At 35.6% G+C, this 25,202-nt stretch overlaps 3 protein-coding genes across 3 annotated transcripts; 1 reads left to right on the forward strand and 2 right to left on the reverse strand.

Moving 5' to 3' along the window:
* Positions 1 to 10,304: 10,304 nt before the first annotated feature.
* LOC148766229 (anthocyanidin 3-O-glucosyltransferase 5-like) lies at positions 10,305 to 11,927 on the forward strand. Its single transcript, XM_088826964.1, has one exon. The coding sequence runs from the start codon at positions 10,374 to 10,376 to the stop codon at positions 11,808 to 11,810; it is 1,437 nt and encodes a 478-aa protein (XP_088683090.1). The 5' UTR covers positions 10,305 to 10,373; the 3' UTR covers positions 11,811 to 11,927.
* A 4,861-nt stretch (positions 11,928 to 16,788) lies between these two features.
* Positions 16,789 to 17,283, reverse strand: LOC148766230 (uncharacterized). The gene has a single exon (XM_088826834.1). The coding sequence runs from the start codon at positions 17,281 to 17,283 to the stop codon at positions 16,789 to 16,791; it is 495 nt and encodes a 164-aa protein (XP_088682960.1).
* Positions 17,284 to 21,017: 3,734 nt separating this feature from the next.
* On the reverse strand, positions 21,018 to 23,490 carry LOC105967839 (Quinone reductase family protein). The gene is made up of 2 exons (XM_012992439.2): positions 22,706 to 23,490; positions 21,018 to 21,568 (listed from the first exon to the last, which is right to left on the reverse strand). The coding sequence occupies exons 1-2, from the start codon at positions 23,278 to 23,280 to the stop codon at positions 21,340 to 21,342; spliced, it is 804 nt and encodes a 267-aa protein (XP_012847893.2). The 5' UTR covers positions 23,281 to 23,490; the 3' UTR covers positions 21,018 to 21,339.
* Between the last annotated feature and the right edge of the window lie 1,712 nt (positions 23,491 to 25,202).

Consider the following 25,202-nt stretch of genomic DNA (forward strand, 5'->3'; position numbering starts at 1 on the left):
AACTCCAAAGCACACAACCCCGACTCCTTAATACGTTTCTTCATATTCTTCATTATCTTAAAAGATTCGCATACCGGATTCCAAACAAGCGGAACATCAGACGTCGGAGCCCTTACATAAAAAAATAAAGTACTCCATTTATCCCACTTCAAGCCAATACTCTTCAAAAATCTGAAAGGAACCCGAGGATGTGTGCAGAAGAAGGGTAAATCACTTGAACGATGTAGGGTAAACAAGGCCTTGAACATCTCAACACTAATCGGTAATCCTACTTCGATCATTCTTTGTCGAAAAGCTTCGAACGTGAGAATCACGTTCGGAGTTAATTGACTATATCCTATCCGAAATTCCTCACATACATTCAAAAGAGTGGAGTGAGGCACAATCTGCGAGGAACATGTCAAATATGCGACGTATTGGGTGTGGAACCCTACGGGGGGTGCATACAATCGTTCACCTTTTTTAGGTAAGAGCATCTCAATATTCCTCGGAGCCCCAACTAGCTGACGGAGAATACCGAATTGAGATTCGGTTAACGAAGTATCATAATCCACCAAACTCAAATTAAGTGGTTTTATTTTCTTCCCTTTATTTTTATCTATAATGACATCTTCTCGTGGAATATCATCACCATCTCCCGCATCTCCATCCGGATTTACATCACTCTCGGATCCCTCGGATCCCTCCGACTCCTTAGAAGAACTCGACTTAAGCGACCACCCCCCCTACCCCTCTCCTTCTCTCTCTCTCTCTCCTCCCTACCCCTACCCCTACCAACCCCACCTACCTCCTCCTTCTCTCTCTCTCTCTCCTCCCTACCCCCACCAACCCCACTACCACCCACCCCAGCCCAATTAACCACTCTCTCTCCACTCCGGGCTCCGTGTCCGGCTTCACCTCCACACACAGATCGCGCGGCTCCACTTCGCGCGGAGCCGAGTCGCGCGGCTCCCCTCACATCTTCGAGCCGTGCGGCTTCGTCTACTGGTTCTGCAGCAATTTCTCCGGATAAACCTAATCGCGTGCAATCGGTACGCGCGATTTCTTTCTCCGGTGCAATTTTTTTACCAGAACTCGACCCAATTACCTTCCCTACGGTTCCAAAGGTCATCTCGGTTTCTACAATCGGCTTTCGCAGGATAATTTTCAACTGTTTCGCCTTCACCGTTTGGGACATATAAATCCTTCTATCTGAGGATCTTCTCACCCCAGAGAATATATTATTTTCTACAACGGAGTATATGGTGCAAAATATGTTACGGAGATATATAAAATAACAAATATTATTACTCACCCATATTTATTCGACGTGGTAATTAATACTCCTCTCTCCTGCTTTCAAAAGGAATTACCTACTCATACGCACAAATTTATATTTAAAGCACTTTAAATATGAATCCGCTCACCGATGGGACAACAAAAATAATAATAAAATTTTATTATTATCCTCACCTCAACGACACAAACAAGTATTTGAAATCCAATTCTACTCTCGACACGATCCGGCACCTCTCTCCAATTCGCTCCCACATCGATTCGAGAGTGGGGGGCTTAATGATATACCTATTGGCCCAGCCCAATAGCCCACATTTACTGGACCACAGGCCCAACTTAATAGTTATTTCTACAGAGGCCCAATCAAACCCAAATAAGGTTGGGCCCGATAAATTGTCTCGACCCAATCAATAAAGTATAAATAGAACTTAAATTCATCGAATGAAGGTACGTTATTATTATTCAATCAATTCTTCTTGAGAAATTCTCTCTACAATTACCAACTATCTTCACGTCTGACTTGAGCGTCGGAGGGGTTTCCGCCGGATCAACCCCCGGCTTAGATTATGTGTTTTCTGTTCGCAGGATCCTAGAGCAAATTAAAGTTCTTAGGACTATCTAGCTCGTGAGCACGTGACCTACTTTGCTCTCCCAGCTTCAACACATTAGGTGATTTATTTTTTACGTCATCATATATATATATATATATATATATATATATATATATATATTTTTTTTTTTTTGAGTAAATTCAAGTCCATTACAAGGGGAAGTAGGGGAGGGGGGGACTCGAACCCTAGACCGTTACCCTATTGGTAAAGGCTAGGTACCAACTCTCCTAATGAGGGTTGGTTAAACGTTTTATATTCTCAAAGCTTGATGATAAATTTTAGCAATTTGCCTGGGTATTGATAGGTATATTGCATTTGATTTTTATTTTACATATTGCTACCGCCACCACTTAATTCCTTCTATTTTTAACTCCTTTTTTTACAAAATAAAATAATTTTATACGATTGTAACTTTTATGTTGAGCTATATCATTAAAATAATAAATGTATTATACATTTTATTAGTAACTTAATCGATTGAGTCTTATTCGGGTTGAGCCACAGTACGCTCAAACTCGACTCATAAATAAATCGAATTTAGTAAGATACTCTGTCTGGCTCACTAAAATATAGGCCCGACTCAAATATAACGGGGCCGACTCATTGGGCTTCAATTGGGCCCGGCTCAATTGCCGTTCCTAATAGTAGAAGATATGTACAAACTCTGGGATAATTATAGTTTTGGTCCTCAAGTTTGCACGATTTTTACTTCTAGTCCTCAACAAAATGCACTATAATGTTGTTAAATTTTAACATATTGGGTCCCCGTTATGTTTGACCGTCAATAAGCAACGGTCAACAGTTGAATTATGACTAAATTTGAGATTTTTCTTTGACAAAATTTGAGATTTTTCAAAAATTTCAAAAAACCCTAATTTGATCTCAATTTCACCAATTAGCCGATTTGACCAATAACCCCTTTTTTTTATCGCCATTGATTTCTTTTTTATTTTTTTTTTGTAGAAAAAACTTTTTTTCGAAGTTGATTTTCTTTAACTGGGTTGACTTTTTTTTTCCGATTGATTTTCTTTTTTTGCGACCATTGACCGATGTTGAAAGTCACATTAACTGCGTTGACTTTTGTTTTTTATTTATTTAAATTGTTGAGTAGCGGAAAAGTCAAAATAAAAGGAAAGGAAAAAGTCAACGACAGTGTAAAAAAAAAAAAAAAAAAAAGAAAAATCCCAATAAATCGATGGCATAAATTTCTTATAAATTCAAACATAGACTCAAAGACGAGTGGTGATGCTTCGAGGAAGTCTTCATGGAATTCGGTTCTGAAAAACGTGACTTTGCAAGAGTTTTTTCCGAAAAAGTTCTTTCTACAAGAAAATGGAAAAGTGCACACCTCTTCAAGCAAGAATGAGCTAGACTCATCTATATATTCCTTCATCTAATTTAAAGTGTCATTTCAAATTTATATTATTATTAGTAAGGTGAGAATTGACCCATTATCGATTGAACATTTTCCAGCTTCTCTCCCGCCACATTCTAATTCGTCGGGAGTGCAATAGAGAACCTGAGATCCGATGAGAACAATCAATCAAAGATAATACCACTATTAGAAATGTAATAGTACACCCTTGCATTTTTCGATTCGTTTTTTCTTTTTTATATAAACATAGAGAAATTTTCATATTTACAAAATCTAGGAATTCTATTGAAATTATAACTTTTTATTCCTTTAAAATCTGAAATTTATTATGAACAAATGTTTTTTTTTTTTTTTTGTTTCTACTATAGGTACAAAAAGAAAATAAAAATCTTTGATGGAACAAATGAGAATTGGAATTAAGAATTTTGCAAATTGAACTTGATTAAAAATGACAAATATGCTACTTGGTTAAAAGGTGATTCACGTTTCTTTGACTTTCAAACACTTGGGATATACTGATTATGTTATAAAGTCTTCGAGTCGTTGAACCATCTAATTCACACGATCCTAGTAGTTTTAAAATATTTACTTTTTTACTATTAATATTTCGGGGTAATTAATAATGGATTAAAAGTCGTTGAAATATTTACATATTGATATTGGTGCTACGTACTTTACATGCACATTTTCCAAAAAATATTTTGGGATAATGCCCCGGCCCTCAGCTACTTTCAATCAATCTTTATATTATATTATTTATTATTGAAATATTTCAATACATTTAATTTCAAATACCCTTGAATTAATTCTGAATTAGGCACTGTAATTCTGCTTCTTATTTTCATGGGCAACCAACCCAATCTGCATCACATGCATAATAAGTGAGGGTACTTTGAGATATAATATTGATGATGCTAATTACTTAGATCACCTAAGGTAGTGTACAAAATAAACTGGGAGAGCAAAGCGGATCAGTAGCTTGACAACTTGATGATCCTGAGGTACCTGCGATCATAGAACACGTAAACTAGGCCGGAGGTTGATCCGGCGGAAACCCCTCCGACGCTCAAGTCAGACGTGCTGATCATAGGAAATAGTCCAGAGAATACAGTTAATAGTATTGCTCAAGTTCATAGGACGTACATTGAGGAATGAGTTCAAACCTTTATTTATAGCTTAGATGAGATTGTTGGGCCCAAACCTTATTTGAAGGTGATTGGGCCTCGGTGATAATAGTCTTAGATATTGGGCTCGTGACCCAATAGGTAAAGAGATTGTAGGCCCATTGGGCTGGCCCAATTAGGCATATCAAATATGTTATTGTTCCTTTTAAGTAATGTATGTAAAATGATAAGTATTGAAGTCAACTGCATAATTCGCGATAGAGAGTAGGATTATATTAGTGTATATATATAATGACGAAGATGATTGGGTTTTATATATAGCAACTACATTGTTCTTATTTTAATTGCCTCAAGTATCGTAGCCTTAATCAAGGGATTTTCGAGCATATTTAATTTAGTTTGATAAATTATTTTATTGTCTTTCTATATACTTTTAGTTTTCAATGTATAATTATGTTGATTTAATCTCTTTTTAATTTAAAGTTACGATGATAATATATATTCTTCTTTCACTTGTTCACCGAGATAATATAATTGTCACTGGAAAAACTTCCCAATTCATGTCTAAACTCATTTTTTATCATCTGAACAAGGAGTTTGCACTTGAAAATAGCAAACTTACATAGTGATATCAAAAGTTTAGACTTGGTGAAAATAATTATTTTAATATTTATATCCCCACACATTCTAGTTTTACTTTACAATTTTTTCACACCACTCTCATTTAATAATAATATTTTAAATTAATTTTTTTTTTATTAACTTTAAATAATTAGAAAAACTTTAACTTGACCATTTAAATATTTTCATGATCTAATAATATAATACTTGTTGTTGTTGTTATTGTTAAATAATGTGCATTGAGTGATTTTTATTTATTTAACTGTCCAATTGATCGGAAATCAAGTAGCGACCACAATCGGTTGGAGATGCCCTTAATTAGTAGGGGTGTGCGCGGGCCATAAACCCGCGGGTTGTATCAAAACCCGCCCTCGTCCCGTCTAACAACGGTTCTTGATTTTGAAGAACCAAACTTGTGGGTTTTTAACGGGTTTACGATAGGCGGGTCCATGGCGGGTTTGTAGTAGGACCCAACCTTTACGGGTTGAAACCCGTTATCGTCTAAACTATTTTTTTTTAATATATAATTTATAAGTTTTACGGGAGAATAATTAGAAACTAAAATGAATAACCTAAATTTTAAATTGAAACCAAACATAAATAATGTAAATGTCAAGAGTAAATAAAACTTAATATAAAACTAAAAATAACTAATTCATAACTTAAAAGACAAAATTTAAATAAAATAAATATAACTTTTTCAAGCACAACCAACGCTATTCACCTCCATTCAACACCATTTTTCTTCCTTTTTTTTCTGCCGTGTGTTGACCGTTGTATATATATGCTTTTTTTCCTACATTTTCTTAGAGATTTTCATAATCTTTATAGCTATTACTTCCACAATTATAGTTTAGTTGATTTATGTATTTGATACACTAGAGATACTTTATTTATTCATTAATATTATTAATTTATTATACTATATAATGTAAACAAAACGACGTCGTTTTGTATGGCGGGGCGGGACGGGTTTCACGGGTATTAAAAAAAATTGAACCCGTCTACGACCCAAACCCACGGTTCTTCACCATTTTAGGACCCAATCCTATGGATGAAACTATCCGTCCGGTCCCAACGGGGCGGTTTTTCACGGGTTTGACGGGTGTAGCGGGTTGATGGGTCCGACTTGCTCACCCCTATTAATTAGTGCAATTCTTTTTTAATTTTTTTCTGCAAATGGTTCATTTGATATAATCCCCTGTTCCCTAGATAAGCCCTTAATTGCATAATTATTGCCAAAAAATAAAGGGGTTAAATACAAAAATACCCATGTACAATGAAGTTTGTATCATATAGTCTCCTGTATTACATATAAATACAAAAACCCCTCTCACATTACATGTTTTCAAAATATGACAAAAATATCCCTACTCAAGCATATATATATATATATATATATATATATATATATATATATATATATATATATATATATATATATATATATATATATATATATATATATATATATATATATATATATATATATATATATATATATATATATATATATATATATATATATATATATATATATATAGTTATTTTCCACTATATTTTACCATTTTCAATTAATTTAAAGTTGAAATTTTTTTGGTATTTATATTTTTTTCTCCAAACCATCTAATAGCTTATATTTTTTAATTTTCTAAATAAAACCTTTTATTTTTGTCATTTTGAGTTTTTTCATTTTTTTTTCTTAAATGTCTTCCGGTAGTCCAAACATCCTAAGATTAAAAACAATTTACAATCCTATTATTGTTGAGAATTGAACTACCGGAAGACATTTAGGAAAAAAATTAAGAAATTCAAAATGACCAAAATAAAATCAATGTTTTCAGAACCGGACCGCTATAGAATCGGACGATCATTTGGGTCATGGGTTTATAGGGTCGAACCGGTTCAACCGAGTTTTCAATTTTTTTTGATATATCATTATTTTATTAATTTTAATATTTTAAAAATATTATTTTCTTTATATTTTTAATCTCTCACTTATTATTTTCACTTTTATCTACTTCGCCTCATTTTTTACTATATTTTATTGCTTATACTCTATATTTTTTCATTTTTTATTCTTCAAATCCGACAATCGCCCACCCCTATTCGACCACCCACTACTAAGTTTGTGAATGTTCCCTCAAATCTAGTCACAAATAACCAACTCAGCGGTGATTCGAGACGTTTTGGCCGAAAACCGGGTTCCTTGACTGACTCATCGGTTCTCGAGTTTTACCAAGTCGAACCGGATTTTGGTAGAAAAAGTAGCATTATTTTATTTTGCAAAAAAAAATAATAAATAAATAAAGAGTCAAAAATAGAAGGAATTAAGTGATGGCAATATAGGTAAAATAAAAATCAAATGCAACATATCCACCAAAACCCAATTGCTGAAATTTATCACCAAGTTTTGAGAAATTTCACAAAGTATTCATTTTTGATCAAAAACTCAATTTTGAGTACAATTTCACCCGTCGGTGCCGTTGACCTTTTCTTTTTCTTTTTTTTTTCCTTTTTTTTTTCTGCTTCTGCCGCCGCTGACTCGCGGTCAACGCTGGTCTATGGCGGCATTGATTTTTTTCTCTTTTCTTTATCATCATTTTGCCACGTTTAAACAACAATATTGTTGTGGTTGATAGTAATATTAACTATGTGTTAGTATTACTGTTAAACACAGTAATATTGATATATTAATCTCTACCACAATAATATTAACACAATAAAATTCATTATTATTGTGTGATTGAGTAATATTAATATGTTGATCGTTCAACAAACGTAAACATAATAAACCAAAAGAATTAATATTTATGTGGTTGACAGTAATATTACTGTAACAATAGTAATATTACTGTTAACAACAATAATATTATTGTGTTTATAGTAATATTACAATAGTAGACAATAATATTATTACGTTAATCCGTCAACAACTCAAACAAAATAAAAAACCCTAAAAAAAAAAAATATCGATGTGGTTGACAGTAATATTATTGTGTTTACAGCTATTTTACTGTCAATACAACCATATATTTACATTGACTTGTCAACAAATCAAACAAAAAAAAAACAAAAAAATAATAATATTGTAGCTGATTGTAATTGTACTGTCAACGACAGTATAATTACTGTCTGCGACAGTATAATTATTATTAATGACAGTACAATTACGGTCAACATTTAGCAGCGGGTGTAAAAAATTGATAAAAAATTTAGGAAAAAAAATCACTAGAAAAAATAAACGCCGAAAACCGACGACGGAAAAAGCAAACCTGAAAAAAAAATCAAAAAAGTCAACGTCGGAGACCGGCGGCGGAAAAGGCCGACAGAGAATAAAAAATCGAAAAAGTCAATGCCAGAAACTGGCGGTAAAAAAAAGTTTCAGAAAAAAAAAAAATGTCAAAATTGAATTTTTGTGGTCAAATTAATTGAATTAAGGTTACAATTAAAAAAATTGAGTATAAATGGTTGTGGGTAATTTTGTTATATACGTTAATTTTTTCCTTTTATTTATAATATATTTTAAATGGATGAACTTATGGGCGAAAGCGATATAACCCATGAACCTACAATAATAAAGATGATTAGTCAGGAACTTATACACAAAAACTTTTTTATTATTTTATTATTAATATTTTTCAATATATTCAATTTCGAACACCCTTAAATTAATTTTGAATTAGGCATTGCATGCTGTTCTACTGCTTCTTATTTTTATGGACAACCAACCCAATCTGCATGACATGCATTATAAGCTAGAGTACTTTGAGATATAATATCTTGTTCAGTGAATTAATGTTACGTTCGTTTTAAGTATTGTATGTAAAATGAAAAGTATTAAAGTCAACTACATAATTTGTGATAGAGAGTAGGATTAGTATATATAATGACGAAGATGATTGGGTTTTATATATAGCTACTAGGGTTCTTATATTAATTGCCTCAAGTATCTTAGCCTTAATCAAGGGATTCTCGAGCATATTTAGTTTGATAAATTATTTTGTCGTCTTTCTATATAATTTTGGTTTTCAATGTATAATTACGTTGATTTAATCTCTTTTCTATTTAAAGTTACGATGAGTCGATGATAATATATATTCTTCTTTCACTCGTTTACGTAGATGATATAATTGTCACTGGAAATACTTCCCGAGTCATGTCTAAACTCATTTTTATCATCTCAACAAGGAGTTTGCACTTCAAAATCGCAAACTCACATAGTGGTATCAAAAGTTGACTGTCAGTGAAAATAATTATTTAATATTTATATCTTCACACATTCTAGTTTTTCTGTACATTTTTTCGCACCACTCTCATTTAATAATATTAATTTAAAATTAAAATTAAATTTTTTATTTTATTAACTTTAAATAATTAGAAAAACCTTAACCTGACCATTTAAATTTTTTCATGATCTAATAATATAATACTTGTTGTTGTTATTGTTAAATAATGTGCATTAACTAAGTGACTTTTATTTATTTAACTGTCCAATTGATCGGAAATCATGTAGCGACCACAATCGATTGGAGATGCCCTTAATTAGTGCAATTCTTTTTTAATTTTTTTCTACAAATGGTTCATTCATTTGATATAATCCCCTGTTCCCTAGATAAGCCCTTAATTGCATAATTATTGCCAAAAAAAAAAAAGTTAAATACAAAAACATCCCTATACTGTGAAGTTTGTATCGTATACTCCCATGTGCTACACATAAATACAAAACTCCCCTCACATTACATTTTTTTCAAAATATGACAAAAATACCCCTACTCAAGCGTGTATATATATATATATATATATATATATATATATATATATATATATATATATATATATATATATATATATATATATATTGAGTTATTTTTCACTATATTTTACCATTTTCGGTTAATCTTAAGTTGGAAATTTTTTGGTATTTATATTTTTTTCTCCAAAACAAACTTTATGTGTTCAAAATTTTTCGAACTAAAATTTACCTAAAATGTTAAAAAATATAGTGAAAATGGCTCAGACAAACTTTATATTCATAGACTTTGCAGGGGTATTTTCGTCATATTTTGTAAAAAATATAACATAAGGGGATTTTTTGTATATATGTATAGTACATGGGATATGATACAAAGTCAATAGTACAGTGGTGTTTTTGTATTTAACCAAAAAAAACGAAAAAAATTATTTTCACAAAGTTCATTTGAGATTAATCCCCTGTTCCCTAAATATAAGCTCTCAAAAAAAGTATGAGAACAAATTTCCCCATATATATAATAGTCTTACAGTTCTATCATCCACACACGTTATCACTCTCTCTCTCTCTCTCTAACTTTCTCTCTCTAACTATCTCTCTCTCTCTTAACAGTGATGGATATCTCATCTGAGAATCTTCACATTACAATGGTCTCCAGCCCCGGCATGGGCCACCTCATACCCGTGCTAGTCCTCGCTAACCGCCTCGCCGCCGACCACAACGTCACCGTCACCGTCCTTCAGGTCACCACCGCCGCATCTCCGCCGGAGTCCAACCTCCTCCATCTCCCCGTCGACGATAACCTTGTCCGAATCATACAACTCCCCCCCGTCGACATCTCCCACCTCGTCGATCCCTCCACCCAAGTCGTCACCCAGCTCTGCCTCATGGTCCGCCAGGCCGTGCCGTCCATCCGCTCCGCCATCGCCGCCATGGACCGCCGCCCCGACGCCCTCATCGTCGACTTCTTCTGCACCGAAGCGCTGCCGATCGCCGCCGAGTTCAACCTCCCCAAGTACGTGTACGCCGCTTGCACCGCCTGGTTCGCCGCCTTGCTGATTTACGGCTCGGTTCTCGATCGAGAAGTCAATGGCCAGTACGTTGACCAAACGGAACCGTTAAGAATTCCGGGCTGCAAACCGGTCCGACCCGAGGACGTGGTCGACCCGATGTTGGACCGGAACGACCAGCAGTACGACGAGTTTCTAAGAATGGGAAAAGAAATCACCTTATTCGATGGGCTTTTGTGCAATTCATGGCCCGATTTGGAGCCCAAAACCCTAGAATCATTCAAACGGAACGAGCATATGAGATCCGTAATGAAGAACCCGGTTTACCCGATCGGTCCGATGAGAAGACCGGTCCAGCCGGTTACAGAAAAAACCGAGTTGATAAGCTGGCTAGACCGGCAACCGGATGAATCGGTAATTTTCGTTTCATTTGGAAGCGGCGGTATGCTTTCTGCAGAACAAACCACGGAGCTGGCTTGGGGATTGGAGCTGAGCCGACAGAGATTTATTTGGGTGGTGCGCCCCCCCACCGCAGGCCGTGTGGACGACGCTTTTTTCAATATAACCAACGGTTCTGATTCCGCCCCGGATTATTTTCCGGAGGGGTTTTCGACTCGGACCAGTGACATCGGGTTATTGGTTCCAATGTGGGCCCAGCAAGTGGAGATACTAAACCATCCTTCGATAGGAGGGTTTCTGTCGCACTGCGGGTGGAATTCGACTATGGAGAGCATTACTAGCGGCGTGCCAATGATTGCGTGGCCGCTTTACGCGGAGCAGAGGCTGAATGCTGCGTTCCTGGCGGAGGAGGTGGAGGTGGCGGTGCGGCCAGGGGTGTTGCCGACAAAGGCGGTGGTGGGGAGGGAGGAGATAGAGAGGATGGTGAGGAGAGTAATGGAGGAGACAGAAGGTGTGAAAATGAGAGAAAATGTTAAAAAATTGAAAATGAGTGGAGAAGAGTCTCTTAAGATTGGGGGCTCGTCTTACAAATTCATATGTGAGATTTTGACAGTTATTGCCTCCAAAAAAAGGGACAACTGAATCAGTTGGGGTTTTTTTTTTAAATTATTGTTTTTAATGTTTTATTTTTTCTTTTTCATTTGTCTATGTATTTTTCGAATAAGTGTGTGGAATAAAGTACTTGTGGTGTTTGCAAAAGCTTATTTAAACGCAAAAGTCATGAATTATGAGTTAAGTTAATTTTACGTGCTTATTTCTGAAAGTTAGGGCGTATAGGAGAAATATAGTTGGAGAAAGAGAGAATTACGTCTCTCACAAATATTAATCATATATATAGTTACACGTAGGAAAGCTTAACATATTACACAAGGTAACTATAATAATAATAATAATAATAATAATAATAATAATAATAATAATAATAATAATAATAATAATAATAATAATAATAATAATAATAATAATAATAATAATAATAATAATGATAAGAATAATAATAATAATAATAATAATAATAATAATAATAATAATAATAATAATAATAATAATAATAATAATAATAATAATAATAATATATACGCTAATACACCCCCGCAGTCGAAACGGGAAAGGAGAGGACGTGGAGACTGGAGACAAACTGTTGAAATAGTTGAGTAGGGAGTCCTTTCGTGAAGATATCGGCAAACTGGTAGACGGATGGGACATGAAGAACTCGAACGTGTCCCAAAGCAACTTTGTCTCGGACAAAGTGGATATCAATCTCCATATGTTTCATACGAGAGTGTTGAATAGGATTGCTTGAGAGGTAGACGGCACTGACGTTGTCACAGTAGACAATGGTGGCTTTCGAAAGTGGGCAGAGCAACTCAGAAAGTAGGTTGCGTAACCAAGTCGTTTCGGCGACGGCGTTTGTGACAACTCGATATTCAGCATCCGCACTAGATTGAGAAGTAGTGACCTGTCGTTTGGAGGACCAAGAGATGTTTGTTGCTGAGGAAGACGCAATAGCCCGATGGCGAACGACATGTGTCAGGACAGCCACCCCAATCGGCGTCGGAGTAAGCGATAAGAGAGAGGTCCAGATTGGGAGAGAGGAGAAGGCCGTGGTCGAGAGTGCCACGAATGTAGCGAAGGATACGCTTGAGAGCAGCCATATGAGGTTCCCTCGGAACATGCATGAATAAACATATTTGTTGCACAACATAGAAAATGTCGGGACGAGTAAACGTGAGGTATTGCAGTGCACCGGCAAGGCTGCGATAGAGAGTAGGGTCAACAACGGGAGGTCCAGTAGTCGAAGACAACTTGCTCTTTGTGTCAGCCGGCGTAAGACAAGGGTAGCAGGAAGCCATGTGTGCACGCTCTAGTATCTCGTCGGCGTACTTGCGTTGAGAGAGAAATAGCCCATTCGACGAGCGAGTAACTGAGATGCCGATAAAGTAGTGAAGATCGCCAAAATCCTGTTAGGATAGTAGACTAAAAGTCTCGCTTTTAGCTTCATAATTTTATTATTGAATTAATAAAATAATTTATTATCGTTTTATGAGAATCTACACTAGGGTATTCAATGCATTTAATTGATTGTTTGTCAATTAATTAAAAGCATAAGTCTAATATTCTAATAGTATTCGAAATGGTGTGCTACGGTGCACAGAAAGATCATTTTGAAGGTTCGTTTAGAATATAAAGATAAACGTTCACAATCTAGATGGAAATGGACTAACCATTGGTAAAAGATTGTAGCACAATATTTAAGTGATTGGTCTTGATCACAGTAAACAGAGAATAACTTTTGTAGTTATTGTTTTGACTTATTGTGCTAGCACACCCGGCATGTGTTGAACCGGACAAAGTGAAATAATTGTTTCATCACTGTTCATAAATGAAACTGTATTATTTATAGTTGATAGTAAATTACTTACTCTCTTAATCCCTAGATAATTAACGTACATATTTAATTGATGATCTCTACTTTGATGTCACAATGGGAGAGATTCCTATATTGAGTCAAATGGCCCCCGGTGCGTTGGGTAGAGACATTAAGAATTAATAGGTGGAAATTAATTATCGAAAGAAATCCACATCTCTGAAATATGAGATTGATAATAACCCTTGAGTAGCTTATAAGATTTGTTTATGCCAAGTCCTGGCCAGGTGGATTTCGTATCCGGCATACTCAAATAAGTTAAGCGGGTAAGACTCATGAAAAGAAACCATTTAATTTATTTAGCAGTGAATAAATTATTTGGTGGTTATAAGATATCTTAATGTGGGGAGAATCTAAGTAATGATCGACCAGAGCTCGAATGTAATATTTGAGAATATAAAAGGGAGTTCAATAATTATTTGGTAGTGGAAAATAAATAATTATTTAATGATTAATTAAATGAATTCTTTTGAGAGTTTGAATTTAATTAATTATTAGTTGCCCGATTTATATTTTCTCCTTTAGTCCCTATTGTAGCCCGTTGGATGTTCTAATTAATCGAGAAAATAAAGTTCAACTAATATTATATATTGGAATTAATATAGCCGAAAATTAAGTCCACATTGGACAACAATTTTCGACTATATAGAGTTATAGAAGGAGTGGGATTTGTTTCCATGTAATCCTCTCTAAGTGTGACTCTAATTCCTTGTGCTATATATAATAGAGATTAGGTTGATGAGAATAAGTTTTTTTTTTTTTTTTTTTGGCTACACGCCTATTTACGTTGGAAGAGAAGAATTTTTCTTCTTCTTCTTTTCTCTCTAATTTTCTCGATTATAGGTTTAGATTTCTTCAAGTACAAGTCCACCCTTGTAGAAGAATTATTAATCCGGGATATACAATAGAAAACTATAGGTTTTTTAGAGCAACATTTATTCCCGAATTTTCTGAGCAGTCCTGCGAAGAAAATCACCATATATCAACCGTTTGTCGGATAGGGTCGAAATTTATACAGTAGCTTCCTAACCCTTAGATCTACAATCCGTCTGAAGGGTTTCTCGATCGGATCAACGGTCACGGAGATATCGTTGAAGGAAGAGGACTGGAAATTTCTGGACAGCAGCTTTTACGAAGGTTGAAGGCTTGACGTGGATCCTCGTTCGTGCGCCGAAGATAGAAATGAATCTGCTCATGCGAAAACTGTAAGTTGCTAGATTAGATTTATTCCACTTTAAACGAATCTAATCAAAGCATGTTAATAAAATTAAAATCGGCTAATCTAGAACCTCTTGCGAATTTTCATTGAATCCTGGGCTTCACATCCCAACAAATCCTTCATTGCGAACTCCTGATTAAGGGCAGCGATGATAGAGCGGAGCAATTCAGGTGTGGATGCCGTAAGTACAATGTCATCGACATACAGTAGAAGGTATGCGCATGAACTGTTGCGACAGTCGCGTGAACTGTTGCGACAGTACACAAAGAGTGAGGTGTCGGACTTGCATTCTCTGAACCCCATGGTGGTAATATGAGAGGCAAAACGCTTATACCAAGCACGGGGTGCCTGCTTGAGACCGTAGAGTGCTTTGTTGAGACGACACACGTGAGTGGGGCGAGATGGATCGACGAATCCGGGAGGTTGCTCGCACTAGACAGTTTCGGAGAGATTGCCCATGTAAGAAGGCATTTTTCACATCAAGTTGGTGGATTGGTCATGATCGTGAGAAAGCAATACTGAGAACTGTTCGAACAGTGGCTGGTTTGACTACTGGGCCAAAAGTCTCGTCAAAATTGATGACAGCCTGCTGGTGAAACCGCGAACAACCTACCGTGCTTTGTATCGCTCAAGAGAGCCATCAGACTTCAATTTCTGTTTGTATATCCACTTACCAGAAATAAGATTAGTGAACGGGGGCGGGGCACAACATTCCAAGTATTGTTTTTAATTAAAGCAGTATATTCCTCAATCATGGCGTTGCGCCAATTTTGGTCAACTAGAGAGATAGGGACTTTGGGTTTGTGGATGCTCGTTTTACTGCGAGTCACCATAGGGTGAGTAGGGGGAGGTGGGGGAGGTGTGGAAGTATGGGGGAGGTGTGTAAGGTTTGTAAAAATGTCAGATTTATGTCGAAGAGGAAAAGTCCATAAATAAAGGGTAAAATCATCAACTAACACAAGATAGTATTTGAAACCCGTAAAACTAGAGACAAGAGAAGTCCATAAATCAGCATGAATAATTTGAAATGGAGCAACAGTAGATGTTTGCCTAATTGACATGCATTACAAAGAGACTCCCTAGGGTCTTTATTATGGGAAAGAAAAGTGCTAGAAAATAAACGGGACATGACGTGTTTGTCGGGATGGCCTAGACGCCGATGCCAAAGAGTGTGAGACGAAGGTGTTGCGACATTGAGGAAATTAGCGAGAGGTGAGGTGGGAGGAGGGACGCCAAATGGATATAGGTCACCGGAGCTAATGCACCTGAAAATCTCGACTTGACTCCAAAGATCCTTCACAGAAAAACCAAAAGGGTCAAATTCAACCGAACATGAGTTATCGCGGGTGAACTTTCGAATAGAGATAAGGTGTTGGATGATATTGGGTGTGACATAGACATTTGTGAGGCGGAAATGAGTGGTGGGAAGAATTGTGTGGCCTATGTGGGTGATGGGGAGGGTGGAACCATTACCGACGACGACATGTTTGGGGAAATTACTGCTAGGATTAAAAATAAAATTGAAATTACCTGATTGTGATGCCATATGAGAGGTCATTCCGCTGTCCATGAACCACTGTGACTCGGTAGGCTGCTGAAGTGTCACCGTATTCAAATGATTTGCTAGATCCACCACGTTGGCACTGTTGCATGAACTAAAGCAACTGTTGATGGAACTGTTAGAGGTGTGGCATGGCTGCTGGTGCGGATGAACCTGAGTAGGGGCCGAGTGGCCAATGTAGGGTTCAGGTGGTCCAGTAAAGTAGGCTTGAGCTGCTGCAGTGGATGGGTGGCCCGAAGCATGTGGAGCGGGTCCTAGAATTGACGGGAACGACTGTTGTCGGTAAGGTGTGCGCCAGGGTTGAGATGCGCTATGAGCAATATGGTAGCGGTAGTGTTGCATGGGGTGATGGTTAGTGCGGCGACCTCGCGACGGTTGGATCGGCCACCCCGCGCTGATAGCGCGAAGAACCACCTCCGCGGGAACTATTGCAGGAACTGTTGCAACTGTTGGATAGACAGTTCTCGTTGGAGGAGTAGAAAATAGCAGCGGTCTGTTCAGGTTCAGCAAGTCTTGTTTCTTCCATCTGAAGAAGCGATCGAGTCTGTAGAAAAGTGGGAAGGGGGTCCAGAAAGAAGATGAGATTGGCGACGGTCCCATAATTTTTTGGAAGGCCGTGTAGGGTTTGTAAGACGAGTTGTTTGTCGGAGATTGGATTTCCGATATCGGCCAAGCTGTCCGCCGTGGTTTTGATTATTTGGCAATAATCGTGAATGGAGAGAGTGCCTTTCTTGAGGGACTTGAATTTTTCTTCAAGTTGAATGGCCCGATAATCTTTATTATCGATGAAGAGAGAAGAGATAGCGGTCCAGAGATCACTGGCGGTGGATGTTTTGGAGAGAACCATGCTGGACAAACCATCGGAGATGGTGCCGTAGATCCAAGATTGGAGGAGGTAGTCGGCGCGTTGCCATTCATCGGCGGAAATTGAATCGGGTCGGGGTTTTCCATGGAGAAGATCGGAGAGGCAGAAACGACCGACGGTAATTGTGAAAAAATGGCTCCACTTTTGATAGTTGGGATTTTTCAGATCTAGGATGACGGGATGAGAGATTTAATATTGGAGATGGCATAAGAAGGTGGAAAGGATTGAGCGGGGCGGTGGAAGAAGAAGCTTCGTCACCAGCCATGGAGAAGAAGAGAAGGCGACGGCGACTGAGAAGGGGAGAGTGGTGGTGACGGCTAGGTTAACCTAGTGTCTGATACCATATATGAGAAATAGAGTTGGAGAAAGAGAGAATTATGTCTCTCACGTATATTAATCATATATATAGTTACATGTAGGAAACCCTAACCTTATTACACAAGGTAACCTATTACACAAGGTAACTATAATAAATAATAACAATAATAATATATACGTATTATATAATATATACGTTAATAGGGCGTTTGCAAATTTACTAGAAAATCAACTTAAACAGAAAAAATAGGCCATCTTAACAAATTAAGGTTCGAAGGAACTTATTTTTAGAGAAGGAAAATAAAAGTTTATTTTCCAAACACTTAAAAAGAGATTATGAGCCAAAAAAACACATAATCTATTTGTAAAAGTTTTTTCATTTATAAAAACTTAAATTTTAAATTTAAATCAAAATTAAAACAAATTTGGTCCTCGTGTATCGAATAAAATGTTAAGGTGTAAAGGGTAAACAATGAAGCTTTAGTATACTGAAATGATTTTTACGTGTCAAATTTTACGAGTATCGTTCATTAAAAAAAAGGGGAAATGTGGGATACCTCCTAGTTTTGAAAATATATATGAATATGTCCTATGGATTTTTCTTCCCTAGTAAAAAATTCAAATTCTAATCTTAATTTGACAGACCCCTGAATAAATTGAAATATTTGTTTTACCCTTTTAGTTACAATTCAAACCCTAACTCGCCTTTTTTTTTTTCCACAATCATACTCTCTCAGCCGTTACTCTCTCTCTCTCTCTCTCTCTCTCTCTCTCTCTCTCTCTCTCTCTCTCTCTCTCTCTCTCTCTCTCCTTTCTCTCTCTAACTCTCTCTCTCTTCGCCCACAGCTCTCCGCGGCCACCTCTGCTCCCCCGCCTTGCGCCGGCGATTTATTCCCCCCACCCCATTGCGCCGCCGCCGCCGCTGCTCTCCCACAGCCTTGCGCCGTCGCCGCTGCTCTCCCACAGCCTTGCGCCGTCGCCGCTGCTCCTCCCACAGCTTTGCGCCGCCGCCACTTTTCGTGTGCTCGACGCAAATCGCCGCCGCCTTGAATCACCCGTCCAAATCGAATATACTCAGTGATGCCAAAAACATGGTGAATGAGGGTTTGTTTGTTTTAAATTCGTTTTAAATCTCTTTCTACTTTCGTTTGAAGAAATGGTTTCTACGTTATTTTTTTAGTTTCTTCTCTTTTTTTTGGTTGAGGGATGCCTCAAACCAGATCTATTATTTCTTATAAAAAAATACAGATCTAAAATCTTCACGATCTGTGAACAATTAATATTAAAATATTTTTCGTTGCATTAATTTGATTTTTTATTTTGTTTGATTCTTATCTTGTTCATTTTTGTTATAATTCATATGTACTTTATGTTTTTGTATTTATTTGAAGATGATCCGAAATACATCAAGTGTGAGAGTTTTGTTTATGTGTAGTAGAAACTTAATCAGTAGTGGTTACTTAGATGAGTGATTTGGTTCAGGTGAATGTACAGTTATATGTAGTCATATACAGTTATATGTAGTCATAGAGGTACATATAACTATACATGACTATAGAATTGGTAATATACTATAGTCATTTGTAGTCGATTTCAGTACGGTAAATTTATCAAATAAAATAAAAATTCATTGTTTTTTTGTATTTTTTCATGTACTATAATTTGCAAGTTCCATTTTGCTCTTTAACTCGTGTTTTTTTGTCGCAAGTTTTGCTATTTGTATAATTTTATGAGATGCAGAGAATAAGATGCGGCGAAGTGCCTTGTGAAGTTGGATTCATACTACAGTAGTCTATACTTTATGTTACTATATATAACTATCGATAATTGTAGATAACTATAGTCACGTGTAGTAACATATAGTTATATCATATATGTATGCTATTTTTTTCTAATGTATAGTAATGCATGTTCATGTTTGAAGATTATATGCATGTGATTGTGTTTTTTTATTTTTTTTTGGGTTAATTGATTTATAATATCAAGATTAAAATTGTGAATTTTGTTGTTGTTGTAGAATAATTTTGGGGTAAAAAGACAGTACATGAATACATGACTATGGTATACTATATTTACGTGTAGTATCCTATAGTCATGTTTATTATCCTATAGTCATGTGTAGTCAATTTCAGTACAGTAAAAAATTTAGGGGTGTGCACGGGTCGGTTCGGTTCGGTTTTTGGCAAAAACCGGACATGAACTGAATATATCGGTTTTTGTAAAATTAAAAACCATACATGTCGGTTTTTCATCGGTTCGGTTTCGGTTTTTTTCGGTTCGGTTTCGGTCATTTTTTGGTTCAAGAGTAATTATATATTCAAGTTATACGAACAAAAGAATCCAATTACGATTACTTTCGCAACTAACTAATGCAATGAAAATATAAAATCGTTAATCCCCATAAGACTTAACGTAATTTATATGATGTATTATGTTTTTTTTTCCTACTTTTATCATCCACATTATTAAAACCAAATAATACCATGAACTCAAGTAAAATTTTACTTACTATATAAATAAAATACAATTTCTTAATTTATGAACAAATGCTTAGAATGAGACAAGTAATTGAAAGATAGAAAGTAAAAATTAGGGTAAAATAATACATATATTACATAAAATGAAGTCATTTTATATATTCGGTTCGGTTCGGTTATTTACCCTTTCCACCATACCGAACCGAATAATTCGGTATTTCAAAAATAAAAAACCGTACATATGGTTTGTTATTCGGTACGGTTTGAAACGGCTCGGTTTTTCGGTTCGGGTTTTCGGTTTTTCGGTTTTTTTTTCCTCACCCCTAAAAAAATTAAAAAAACAAATTAAAAACATAAAAACAAATTAAAAAGTTAAAAAATTAAAAATTAAAAAAAATTAAAAATTAAAAATAAATAAAAAATACAAAAGAGGGTATATATAAAAAATAATAATAAAGTAAACATTTATATTTTTTTTATTAAATTAGTATATAAAAATGATAAATGCAAGCCCAAAAATGCTACATACATTTGGGCATTATGCTGAATGCAGGGGCAAAAATACTGAATGCAGTTGACCTGAAATTGCAATTAAAGGCACAATAGTACATTTGTTTCTCCAGGAGTATATCAAAGGAAGAATTTTAGGGGTAAACCTATCGTTATATATTTTCCATACTAGGTGTATATCAAATGGACCCTAAAAAAAATTACTTTCTCTCTCAAACCGATATAATTTCACAAATTCAGACTTTTTTCGGAATTAGAATCGGATCAGTCCTCGTACATTTGTGCAAGATCGAATACTGGAATCTCTTCCCTCATAATTATATATGAAAAATGTGCACTTCTCGTTTTTCTTCTCTCCTCATACATTGTTTTTTCCGAACACCCTAGAATAGAATAAACGATTCCAGACGATAGAAATAAGTTCTCTTCTGAATTCAAATTGAACTCAATAGACAAATACAATATACAGAAACAAGAGAGCCAAAGTAGCCACACCTTATTACACTCTAATCAATCATAAAAAAAAACAATTAAAAAATAAAATAAAACCATGTACGCTTCGAAAACAATATCACGAAGAAAAAAAAAAGCAAACAATTTGAAAAAAGAAAAGAATGATTATGCACGAATTGTTTTGGCTTTTAATCAAGAATCGAAAGGAGGGGCAAGACCAAAAATATCCGAAAACCACACACGAAACCAACAATAAAAACAAACGCAGAGTAGAAAGTGTTCAGGGGCAAGATAGTCTTTTCACAACACCAGCCATGTACTTGCCTTGATGCTCTGCAAGTGCAAGCTCCGTCTCACTCGGTTCCCTTGTTCCGTCACCCGCAAAAACTCCAGCACCGTAGGGAGAGCCACCTCTTATCGAATCCATTTTAAACATACCTGCTCCGAAAGTATATCCAATCGGAACAAACAGCATTCCGTGATGTGCTAGTTGTGTAATTGCAGTCCACCTAAATCGGTCAACGTAACAAATTAAATCGAATTTTATCGCACAACAAAACGCATGTTCGTTGGACCCTATTTCATCATAGAGACAAAGATGTACAACAAACAACAAAACTAAAACAGTAATATCGGCCTTTTACTAAGTAAGAAGCAAATCATTGAATTGTAAACCGAAAGTGAAATATACTAAGGCCTCGTTTGGTTAATCACAATTGTGGGTTCGCTTGAAAAGTTGATGGACTAAGCATACATCCAATAAGGTCCGATTATTTGATCAACCATGACTAATCTTACCAATCAAACGAGGCCAAATAATATAGTAAACAACCGCACGAAAATAATGCCTTTTAAAACGATGTGGGATTCGTGTATATTTCTTGTGATTGTACAAATATGCTTCGGTGGTCAAAGAAAATATGCTTCCATAAACACGTTACTCAATCTCATCTTTCATGACACCCATTTCTTTGCCCATCGAACAAACACAAATAGTGAAGAGAAGAACATATGATGAAAAAACACGAGTTTTAATGCACTTTCGCAAGTTCTTAATGGTGATTTGATTCTACTACTATTACTACTAACTGTTTTTAAACGAGATATAGCGTAAGAGACGAACAAGTTGTTCAGGCTAAAGGTCATCGATCTTTACGTTAAAAATTATAGACAACGTTGAGTTACATATTTTTTTTGCCGAACACTGAAATTTCAACTTATTCTTTAACTTTCCTAGTTCCTAAACACTTTCCAATTATCGTGAACGAGAACCTATAGATTGATTGGTTTTCCATCATAGACTTGATCACCGAACGAAGATTCCCACTTGTTTCGTTCAAACGCTATCCCCTTATCTAGTAAATAAGTCCCCGAAAGAAATTTACGATAGGAAAAATCAGTTCGGCAGAAAAGGCAGAAAAAGTTGACCAATAAAAACCGGCGATCAATGTGCATCTTATTTAGATTTCACATTACTAATTTGCAAATATCTCGAAGAAACTCAATATACGCATTTCTTGAATTCGTATCGATCGAAACTCAATCAATCAATCGAAGGCTAATTCTTGCATCAAACATTGTTATTAAAACCGAACATATATCGAGTATCAAAACAAAGAAAATAATAAGAGCAAGGGGGGCCTTACGCAGTGGTCTCTTGGCCGCCACCTTGAGTGCCGGTGCTGACGAAAAATCCGGCTGGTTTTCCGGCGAGTTTTTGCTCCCTCCATAACTGCCCAGTCGAATCGAAGAAAGCCTTCATTTGCGCAGCCATGGACCCGTACCTCGTCGGAAACCCGAAGAGAAACCCGTCGGCGCCGGCCAAATCATCCGGCGAACCGATCACGGGAACCGAATCGTCCTTCTGTGGGGCCAGCATTTTGGCGAGGACTTCGTCGGGAAGGGTTTCGGGCACCCGGTAGAGCACGGCGTCGACGCCGCCCACGCTGTCGGCGCCCCGCTTCATCCGGCGGGCGAGGCCCTCCACGTGGCCGTACATCGAGTAGTACACTATCAGGAGTTTGAGATTCCGATTGGGTACGGAGGGAGCGAAGGTAGAAGCTTCAGCTGCACGGTCGTTGTTGGCGGCGGCCGCAGGCGGGGTGGATTCAGGGAGGTCATCCTCTTCCTCGGTGGCGGCGGTGGAGGCGGCGGCGAGAGTGGTGGTGGTGGGTATGGGGTTCTTTTTCTTGCTTGGGACGCAGCCCCCACCCTTTCCCATCAGATGTTTGATTAAATCAAGGAAAAAATAAATGGGGAAATTGACGGTGGCGGAGATTAGCTAGTACGGCGGCGGCGGCGGAGAGGGATTGGTGAATTCCACTCTCGTCTGTGGTTTGGTTGGTCCAGCCGAACAAGCTTCCAAACGGCGTCGTTCGCTGGCAGCACCAGAATTCCACTTTTAGATGCCCTAATCAAATGTTTGCTATTTAGGTGGTGTTTGCAAATGATTATTTAAAAGCAGAAGTTAGTGATTATGATTTAAGTTAGTTTTAAGTGCTTATTTCTAAAAGTTGGGGGTGTTTGCAAATATTTCGGAAAATGAACTAAAATTGAAAAAGCAGGGTTAGGGGTGCTTTTAAAAAAATAGCTTAAAGCAGATTATTTTAAGAGAAGCAAAAGCAAAAGTTGATTTTGCAAAAACCTAAAAACAGATTATGAGCAAAAAAAACCGCATAATCACTTTCAAAAAGCATTTGCAAACACCACCTTAGTCCTTAAATTAAATATTTATGAAATTAAACCAATTAAAAAATTATTTTAAATAGTCGGGAAAAAAATATTATTTAACAGAATTATTGAAAATTCATAAATTCCCTGCACATATATCGCTCGCAATTTTCCCAAACTATATATTTTCTTAACCAACTCATAGCAATCTATATCTATATATAATATAAAAAGAGAATCTATGCCCTCAATGATTGACATGTGGCAAATGATGATGTCATTTGTCAAAATTGCTTAGTTGGAGTTCAATTGATGAGGTGGATTCTTCAATTGATTATGTGTCATTTTTATTTAGGTATGTTTTTAAGTTTTTTCCTATTTCACATTTACACAATCATTTAATAATTACCACATATTTATATATAATATTTCAGGAATTTAATTTCCTATCATTTCTAAAAATATTATATTTTTTATAGTTTTAATTTTCTGAACTATATTTTTCGTCTGTTCTTTTTTTTTTAAATTCAGAACACTCAATTTTTTAACGAGTATTCGATTTTTTATATCATATTTTACACACTATTTTTTTATAGCGAAATAATTATTATTATATTTAATTATCTATACACGGTTGATTAATTGTTTTTATCTCACGTTTTTAATTTAATTTTCCGAAATATATTTTTCGAATGTCTTTTTTTTTTTAAAATAGAACACTCATTTTTTATGATATATATTTTGGAATTTAGTTTTTTTAATAATAATATTCGAAAATAATAATAATAATAATAATAATAATAATAATTATTATTTTTACAAATCATTAATAATTATTAATCACTATACATGGATTTTTTTTGTTTAAATATTTTGCCAACTTAATGTATATGTATTAATTTAATTTTATGAATATTAATAACTAAACAACATTTAAAATTTGAAATTAAAATTTTTGTATTCCAAATTTTGAATTTCAAATATTTTTTTACTATAAATTATCAATCATTCCCCAATTTTATGTCATATAATTTGATTTCTTACCTATTTAAGTTGATTGGTTTTGATTCATATGGTTAATTCATGGAAAATATCTAATCAAATAATTGGTAAGATTATAACATTAAATGTGTATTTCCATAAGAACTTACTATTTATTTTTTTATTATATAAAATTCAAGTATAAATACCCCTCATTCCAATCCATTTCACTCACTCATACTCTCCACCCGAATTTTACACTCGCATAAAAATAAAAAAAATAGGTCAGCCCGAAATGGCTGCAAAGAGGAAATATTGTATTTTTTTGTTGTTAATATATTCATAGTTTAACATGTTCTTTATTTCATTATTTTGATATAATGTATGTGTCTAATGGTTATTTACACATATACATGTATTTAGTCTAACATGTTATTTGTTGTTTGTTTATGTTATTTTTGTAGATATTATGGATAATATCGACATATGGGC

Source organism: Erythranthe guttata, chromosome 12 (assembly GCF_056151865.1).
Source record: "Erythranthe guttata isolate IM_541 chromosome 12, IM_541, whole genome shotgun sequence".
Classification (NCBI taxonomy): domain Eukaryota; kingdom Viridiplantae; phylum Streptophyta; class Magnoliopsida; order Lamiales; family Phrymaceae; genus Erythranthe; species Erythranthe guttata.